Below are 9,497 nucleotides of genomic sequence, written 5' to 3' on the forward strand. Positions count from 1 at the left end.
ACAAATGGGGACACAGAAGTACCATGAATTTAAATTATACAACCAATATCACAGCCCAGTTATTCGTTTGTATAATTTTGGTTTGCATAATTTTCATTCTCTTTTCACTGTGCTATAGTACTTTCCTACAGTAAAAAGTTTGAGATCAAATCAGAGAGCATAATTAGATGGACCCAGAGATCTGAGTTTCACAAGTAGGAGAACCTGCAGAAGTCTCACATCTCAGCTCCTTGGTCCTCAATGATGAGGCACCAAGTGATGGTACATGCACTGCTAAGGCATGGCTGTTCAGAAGGGAAAATGGGGGCATATATTTCTGTGTCAAACAAGAGGCGAAGTTTTCCAGATAGAGAAATATTACCAAACCCCCAAGCATACGTTTGTTTCAGAATTAGGTTGACAGTCATATGAAAATTACAAACTAAATAAATGTTAAGGAAAAATTGTCGACGGAGGTGAGTGACTAAGAGGGTTCACTTTCTCCCTCTGGACTTTCTTTCCTCAGGTGAGGTGAAAAAATTGCCTTTTGTGTGGAGACAAGATGACCAGAATATTTGCACTTCAAATCCTTTCAATATTTGTACCAAGCAGCAGCAAGGACCTATCTTCCATTATCAACTGCTCTGAATGTCTTTGTTTTCTGCATGAGAAATAATGCTCTTGGTCCTTTCATGTTTTTCTTTCAGGTAAATTAATTGTCACTTGGGAATTTTCCCTGCTGGATTATTTCCATGGGAAAAATAAACAATGTAACTGAGTTCATTTTCTGGGGCCTTTCTCAGAGCCCAGAGGTTGCAAAAGTTTGTTTCGTGGTGTTTTCTTTCTTCTACACTGTCATTCTTCTGGGAAACCTCCTCATCATGCTCACAGTCTGCACTGGCAACCTTTTCAAGTCTCCCATGTATTTTTTTCTCAACTATTTGTCTTTTGTGGACATTTGTTACTCTTCAGTGACAGCTCCCAAGATGATAGCTGACCTATTAGCCAAGACTAAAGCTATCTCCTATGTGGGGTGTATGCTGCAACTCTTTGGGGTACATTTCTTTGGTTGTACTGAGATCTTCATTCTTACTGTAATGGCCTATGATCGTTATGTGGCCATCTGCAAACCTCTGCACTATATGACCATCATGGACCGGGACAGATGCAACATCATGTTGCTGGGGACCTGGGTGGGTGGGTTCATACACTCCATTATCCAGGTAGCTCTGGTGGTCCAGATGCCCTTTTGTGGACCCAATGAGATTGACCACTACTTTTGTGATGTCCACCCTGTGCTGAAACTTGCCTGCACAGACACATATGTTGTTGGTGTTGTCGTGACAGCTAACAGTGGGACCATCGCTCTGGGTAGCTTTGTTATCTTGCTCATCTCTTACACAATCATCCTGATATCCCTGAGAAAACAGTCAGCAGATGGCAGGCGCAAAGCTCTGTCTACCTGTGGCTCCCACATTTGTGTGGTTATCATCTTTTTTGGTCCCTGTACTTTCATGTACATGCGCCCTGACACTACCTTTTCAGAGGACAAGATGGTGGCTGTCTTTTACACCATAATCACGCCCATGCTAAATCCCCTGATTTACACACTGAGAAATGCAGAAGTAAAAAATGCAATGAAAAAACTGTGGGGCAGAAAGGTTTTCTTGAGAGGCTAATAGAAATAGTTGGAAGTAAGGATACTTTCAGCTCGATGACCTTAAATTTTCTTAGCCTTGGTTAACCCATTTGCACAATGAAGACAATAATACAAACCTTACAGAGTTTTGGGGTGGAAAAAATTAATAATACCACATTTTACAGAAATAAGTAGTGCTTCTGCTACCTGGACTCTAATCTTTACCTGTTCTCTGTAGCTAGCAATCCCTAGTAATACAAAGTAACCATTTTAGTTTGCTTGACTGCTGAATGCAGATTCCATAAAAATGAGTTATTATTAACAGTGGGAATTTATTGCAGTTTTGAGCCTCTTAATAATGTCCAAAAAAAATAATGTCCAAATCAAGGCATCATAAGGAATGGTTTCTAGCCAGTGGCCAGCTGCCACCAATTCTGAACTCCTCTGCATATGGCAAGGCTGCCACTGTCTGCTAATCTCTCCCTTCTCTTCCACTGTATATTGCTTTCAACTTCTTGTTTCAGTCCCTTTCTCTGTCTTCTGAATTTCATTCTCTGATAAATGACCCCAGTAGGTAGATTAAGACCCAAATTTGTTAGGTGGGTCACATCTTAAGTTAAGATCCTAACCATCAAAAGATCATACAAAAATTGGTCTACACCCAGAGGTGGATTAACTTTAAGAAATTACTTTTGGGGGACACTTAAAGTTTCAAATCATCACAGCAACTAAGAGGGAAAATTGAAGAAACAGAATAAAAACAGTGACCTGTGAAGAATTGGTGACTGAGACTCAAATAGATAGAGTGAAATGCAATTTGCTGTAATGTTTGATTGAGAAACTATACTTCCACCAATAATTGAACCAAACTACTTTAATGCATACAGTAAGCCATTTCTCACTGCTTTCTTGATTGACCTAAACAGAATTTTCATCTGTCAATTCCAGAGAGACTGATTCTGGAGGAACAAGCATGTGCCTTTCTCACGTGAACTGATACTTGGCTCAGAGAAAGGTTTTTCCCTGCCCATGAGACACAACCTGGGCCTTTTTCTTGTAGCAGATGAATATATTTCTGAGGCCCCTCCACCATTGTCTCACTGCCTTATCCATTAGTCATATTATCCAGATACTGTGCACATTTATGATTGTGTGTGTGTGCATGTGTGCATGCATTTGTGTGTGTGGGTGTGTGTGCGTGTGTGTGCGCAAACATTACAGAATTTAAGGGCTACATGTAATTAAGGCATAAGAAAAGCTTGATGACATGCTGCAACAACAGAATTAAAGATGGCAAAGATCAAAAGGAGCAAGACGTCTTGTTTTGAAGGAATAACTGAGAAATCATGATCTTTTGCCCCAAGATGACACAAATTCACGGCAATTTTCTCAGCATGGACATAGTCTCACTGGTGCCTATGGGCCTCCACATCCTTAATTTTCACATAGAGACTTCATTAGTAGTTCTTCTTAGGCATGGCCAACAATTGGAATGACCTGGGGAGATTTTTGAACAGGTAACAGATCCTAGTCTGAAGGATTCTGATTCAGAAGACTAGGGTTGAGAAGCACATAAAAAATCTATATGTTTTTAAATCACCAATAGTAATTTTTATGTAGCCAAAAGTCACTGCTCAAAAAATTTGAATTTGGAAACACTGGAACTAGATATTTGTTGTTATTAGAGCTTAAGTGGCCTGTGACCAGTGGAATCCAAAGATCATTACTTTGGACACGTACTTCCATTTGCTCTGCCTGCCAACACCAAGAGAGCAAAAATTGAACTGATTTTAAAAACTGAAATAAATATATGTTATTCATGGGATAATTTCCCCACAACACTCTATCCCAATTGCCTTAACTTTGCATATTTGAATATAATGGGATAATATTAGTGATATGGTGGGTCTGAGGTCCCTAAGCAGGAAAAAGTTGACATATGCATGACTCTTAAAAGCTGGGAATGGGGAAAAAAACTCGGAAGGGAAACATATGAAATAGAACTCTAGTGTCCACTGGTGACTGTATGAACTTATTTCTACTCACAGAAGTTTCTGCATCAATCCTGATCAGAGTTGCTTAGAGTCTCCTCTTGGCTCTTTGGAAGGAGATGACCAAGTAAAATGAGAAATCATACTCTATCCAGTCTCAGTGGGGCCAAGTCTCATACAACAGCAATTTATTCCGTAGATGTCTGATTACAATGTTGGCTACAGTTGTTTAGTTTCCTAACCTTTATTGCCACAAGATAGGGGACGTGGGTTTATGAAACAGATATCCTCCCTGATAAAAATAAATGGCACTACTACTTTTCCAGCTGAAGAAATGTATTGCAAAACAATGAAACATTGAATTGCAAAACAATTAAAATATCCCCCCCACCCCATCTCTAGCTGGTAGTTAAACCTCTGTACTCTGGTACATAAAATAGTTTAAACACATTTCTATGCAATGCTTAATTGCATATGTAAAGATAGCTTTGATATTCCTCCATCTGCCTTCACTTTTATCCATTTAAACATATCCAGGAGATTAAAATATTTCTCACACGTCAGTGTCTCCAGAAATTAACACTTTTTGTAGTGGGCATGCTTCATTTTATCAGAGTTCTGAGTGTCCAGTTCTTCCACAGTGACTTGCTTTGAGCACAATACGACCTGCAAAGCATAAGATAAAACTTCTCTTTGATGCACAAGAATAATGTGAGTTATGTGGAATATACCTGGATCCAACCAGAAGCCTGGAAGTAAGCCCAGCCAAGTACAGCCTGGATTAGATGCCTCCCACTAATCCATAGACATATAAGCAAGAATGAAATGCCTGTTGAATAAGTTGTGAGTTTTGGAATGCCTTGTTATACAGCATTGCATGGTCAAATTGTGGAAATGGGGAGTTTGAAAGATGTTCTGGAACTTAAAAACCTTCCATTTATTTAGTGTTACGTAGTTTTCAAGGAACAGTGAAAAAATGTCAATTGAGAGAGTGGAAATTAAGGACAGCACATCACTTTTACAATATACATAAAGGCCAAACTCCATCTCTAACTGTGCAGTCAGCCACTCTTCCACTAGTCCCTCTATGAATGACATACAGGAAGAGCTCACCATAGCATGAACCATGCTTGGGAAGATTCCTTTCACCCCTCCTTTGTCGATAAATTATAGGAAAAGAGTGAGAAACACAAGCCATGTTCAAACAGACTCCTGAGAGACCTGTCTCCTTTTAGAGAATTCAAATAAGGAATTTTTCACAATCAGTTAATTTAATTCATTACTGGAAAGCACGGCCTACATATTCATCAACAACAGGCTTTTAAAAATAAACATCAAAATTAAACACTTACGCATCCGATAGACATTTCCACTTCTCTTTGCCTTCATGAATTAATCTCGCCAGGAGTTAATCGCCATAAGACCAACGTCAAAACTTGACTCTGACTTGATCTGCTATTATCTTCCTTGTCTCATTTTCAATTCACTTCATCTTTTGTGCGCCTCCCTTTCAGATTCTCAGTGCCCTAGTTTTTCAAACTGTATACAAATTGAATTTTAGGAAGGAAATCCACTGCTGAAATGTTCATCACTTACAACTAAATGGAGTCCTGCCCTTAAAACTTTTCCTCCTGTTGCACATGGGATAATACAGCAAATGTGCAGAATTCATTTGTTTAGTGGCTGCTGTGATGTAGATGGAAGAGCACTAGAAAATTTCAGTTTTGGTTCTCTCACACTTGCAAGCTTGGTGAACTTTTACCCACATTCTGGGCCTCAGTTCTGTCCCTCAGTGTGTTGTGAGTGGATGACACTGGAAGCTCTCAGAGGTCCCTCCAGTAAACATGGCTTGATGTTCCTTGCATAGATGGAAGAAACCCTTCAGAGGCCAAAGGTGACCCTGACCTATGCCCTGGTTTCAGTCAGTCCAAGTAGTTTCTTAGTCCGATATTCACATCTACCTTGTGTGGGGGCTGCCTGATGGAGGGACAGTAGTTTTACAGAGTTTGAACGGTAAAAGAAAACCTCAAAAGAAGCCATTGGTTTGGTGGGCAGTATGGATTGAGAAAGCATACCCAGAAATGTCTATCTCTTCAGCTAGGCACCTTCTCAAGTTCAAGGCCTGTCATGAGGAGGAGGAGGAGAGATATTTTCCAGGCTGCACATTTACAAACAGCATCAATTGTATACTCAAGAATACACCTAAAATGAGGCTATAAATACAGTATAAAAGTACATTTATAGGATTGAAAGAAGATATCCACCATCTAACTTGAAAATTCTAATTATTGGAATATACCACTCATAGGATGCAGAGTTAATTATAGTATGCAGATATTCATAATTTTCATAATTATACTGTGAATAGTATAATTGTATTGAATTGTGCTATTTGGAAGCACAATTTGTTTAATGTAAAGTGTTAAAATACACAAGATTAGTAGCTTTTCTTTGACATTGTTTTTTTTTTTTTGTAATAATGGAAACCTCCAAATCTAGAAGTGCCTTTGAGTTCTTCTATGAGAGACATCCTGTGAAAATATAATTAAAAAGCATCAAAATTTTGATGATGGGTTAGGGAATCAGCATGTTATCTAGTGAAACCACCCAGAAAGCATTTAAAAAGGCTGTCATTGCAGGCTTATTCAAATTTGAAAAATAGAGATGATATAAATACCTAATAATAATAGAATGTAAATAGCATGGATAGGTTCTTATGTTGGAAAACAAGGCAGAAATTTAAATGTAAGATCTATTTGACATATAACATGAATAAATCACTAAAATATATCTTTGCATAATATTTCAATATTACTTACATAATTAAAGTTAATTAAAATCTCATTAATTTTAATATAACTTTAAAAATACCTTACAAAATGAATGAAATGAAATAAAGTAAAATCGAAGCCACAATCAAGTTTTGCAACTCAATCAACTTTTATATAACGTGTTCTTGGGTTGTTAACACAATGTTTTTTCAATTAAGTTACTAAACGTATACATAATCGGTATACCCTAGGCATGTTCCTGCCCTCCCACCCCTCAACAAGGAGAGCCAAAGAAGAAGAAACATTCATATCTGTATAAAGATATTGTGATGGTTAGGGCCTGGTGTCAACTTGGCCAAGTAATGATGGCCAGTTGTCTGATCAGACTACCACTGGCCTGACCATTGCTGCAAAAATAGTTTGTGGCTGGTTGATAAACCAGAAGGCTCCTGTATTAAATCCTCAGTCAGTTGACTACATCTGTGGCTGATTACATCTGCAATAAATGAAGGTGTGTCTCCCACCAATGAGATAATCCAATCAGGTGAGGACTTTTAAGGAAGAAGAGAGACTTTTTCACTGCTTCTTCAGTCAGCAAGCCTCTCCTGTGGAGTTCATCCAGGTCCCTCATTGGAACCGCCAGCTTCACAGCCTGCCCTATGGATTTTAAACCTTCCATTCCCATGGTTGCATGAGACACCTTTATAAATCTCATATTTACAGATATTGCCTGTTGGTTCTGTTTCTCTAGAGAACTCTGACTAATGCAGATATTTATGCTTATCTTTGTATACATTTATACCAAAACCTGCATCTCTTTTTACATCTATTGACAGGTCACAAGGGATGAAAGTCTGGCCCCCGCACCCTCCTCACCCTGCAGCAACAGCCGAAACGTATGGTACACAGACCTGTGACCCTTTCCTTTCCCCTCCTCCTTGCCACAACTCTGAGGCCACTTGCCACACGCTGCCTGGGACAAGAAACCACATCAAAGGACTCTTGGTATGGCTCTATCAATAAGGAGCAAACAGATCAGGACAGGCACAAAATGAAAGATGCAAAAATATTAACCAATATCAATCAGATGAGTTGCCAAATACAAAATTCAGTACCGAACAGGGACAGTAAACTTTGGAGTAGAAAAGGAGAAACACATCACAACGTGGGAGGACATTTTCTTCAGGCTTTTGAAGAAAGTGTTCCTTTACCCTCTTCCCCCTTCATCCTTCTTCTTTTCTCCCCTCCCCCTTTCTTCTTCCCCATTACCCCTTCCCCCCTTTTCTCTCCCCCTCTCCCTTTTCCTTTTCACCCTCCCCCTTTCCTCCACCCCCTCTCTCCTTTATAATAAACCCCTTTTAACCTCAGCTCCCTGTGTGGTTATGAGTGTTAGACTGAATGCCAATTTGTTCTAACATTTGGTGCCGAAAACCGGTTATGTCCTCACTGTCTCCACTGTAGCTTGAGCATCCCTCCTTTCACTTCCCCACGCCCACACCAACACCGGTCCTCTCTGCCTCTAAGGTGAGACCGGACCCGGGGTCTGCTGGAACGCTCTCACCGGACGTCTCGGCAGGCTCCGTGGTGGTTTGGGCTCAGGCGTACGCAGCGTGGAGCTCCCGTTTTGGGTCCCAGGAGCCCCACCTCACGGTGTCCAGGGGCCCCACCCCCAGCTGGACCGGAGCACCCCGCCCATCTGGGATGGCCGGTCATAGCCCTCCGCTCACAAGTCTACGTGCTTAGTCGGAACCTCCGCAAGTTATCGCTCTGCTCCGAGCCCTGACGGGTTCTAGGGGCACCGGCCTCCATTCGGAGACTCCCCTTCTCTGTCACGCAGACGTGGGGACCTGCCTCTCTTCTTCAGAGGCCCGGCCCACTCCCCTGAACTGAGACCGCAAAGAATATCCCTACTGAGTGTTCTTGTTCTTTCCCGCTTCCTCGCTCGCTCTCTTCCCTGGTCTAACACGATGTAGACCCCCTAAAGATACTCCTTTGGGCTGTCCTTTATACCACCTACAAAACCCGTATCTGCAAGGCAGCATCAAACAAAAACTTTTACTTTAACGGTGGCTTGGCCCAAGTACCCTTTGGACAACCAAAATCATTGGCCTGAAAATGGTCCATTTGATCTTAAAATTCTTACTAACCTTGATAATTTCCTGTGGCGATCTGCAAAGTGGGACGAGGTAGCCTATGCCCAAGCCCTCCGGACACGGTGTGCTGAGCCCTCGCTTTGCTCTTCTCTAACTACACACCACATACTCCTCCTGGATGAAAACCAAAACCGCTCACTCCTTCTCCCTCTTCGGAAAAGCCAAACCTCCCTACCCCTTCCCCTCTTCTCCCCCTCCCACCGACCCCTTTGCCCTGGTCGACCACCCCCTCCCAATGACCTCCCCCAGCTCTGCACCTCTTCCATCACCTTCCCCCTCCCCCAGCCCTCCACTCCTCCTCGCCCTCCCCCTGCTCTCCACCCCAAACCCAGTCATGCTGGCCAGTCCCGACCCCGTCCCCTCTACTCCCCTTAGTGCCGAGCTCCCCACCTCCTCATCCTCAGTCTCCTCTCTCTCTGCTGCTATTTTTCCTCTTGAGGAAGTAGCAGGAAGTGACGGCATAGCCAGGGCGCATGTGCCCTTTTCTCTCTCTGATCCATCGCCAATCAGGCGACCTTTAAGCTCCTCTACAGACCCTACTAATACGGTGAAGAGCTCAAATGTCAAACTCAAACCTGTGATCTCACCTGTCAAGAGGCATTGTGATCCTTACTTCCTCTGCCACTCCCAAAGAAAATAAAATGCATTTGGGAGCAGCCACTGCTCCCACAGACCAGCTTTTCTCCACTGACCCCCAAATTTACTCACAGGGCTCCGCTGCAGTTCCCCCATCACCCCGAATTGGAATTACCAATCCAACTCCCCTGATTTACTCAAATTGTGCTACTTTCTCACTTGTCTTTTAGAGGGAATGAAAAAATCAGGATTTAAGGCAGTCAATTATGACAAACTTTTAGAACTCTCCCAAGGATCCAATGAGAATCCCACAGCTTTTATGAGCCACCTAATAGATTCAATTCTCAAATATATGCCCTAGATCCAGCCTCACCTAAAGGGCACCTTT

The 9,497-nt window shown here is 41.8% G+C and overlaps 1 protein-coding gene and 1 long non-coding RNA gene across 2 annotated transcripts; one reads left to right on the plus strand and one right to left on the minus strand.

The window, feature by feature from the left end:
• The first annotated feature begins 731 nt into the window (after positions 1-731).
• On the plus strand, positions 732-1,658 carry LOC143655292 (olfactory receptor 4S2). The gene has a single exon (XM_077126687.1). It carries the CDS (start codon positions 732-734, stop codon positions 1,656-1,658), a length of 927 nt encoding a protein of 308 aa, XP_076982802.1.
• A 4,391-nt stretch (positions 1,659-6,049) lies between these two features.
• Positions 6,050-9,072, minus strand: LOC143658820 (uncharacterized). The gene is made up of 3 exons (XR_013163337.1): positions 8,924-9,072; positions 8,528-8,647; positions 6,050-6,140 (listed from the first exon to the last, which is right to left on the minus strand). It is a non-coding gene; the product is annotated as an uncharacterized LOC143658820 (long non-coding RNA).
• Between the last annotated feature and the right edge of the window lie 425 nt (positions 9,073-9,497).

Source organism: Tamandua tetradactyla, chromosome 2 (genome assembly GCF_023851605.1).
Source record: "Tamandua tetradactyla isolate mTamTet1 chromosome 2, mTamTet1.pri, whole genome shotgun sequence".
NCBI classification, from domain to species: Eukaryota; Metazoa; Chordata; class Mammalia; order Pilosa; family Myrmecophagidae; genus Tamandua; species Tamandua tetradactyla.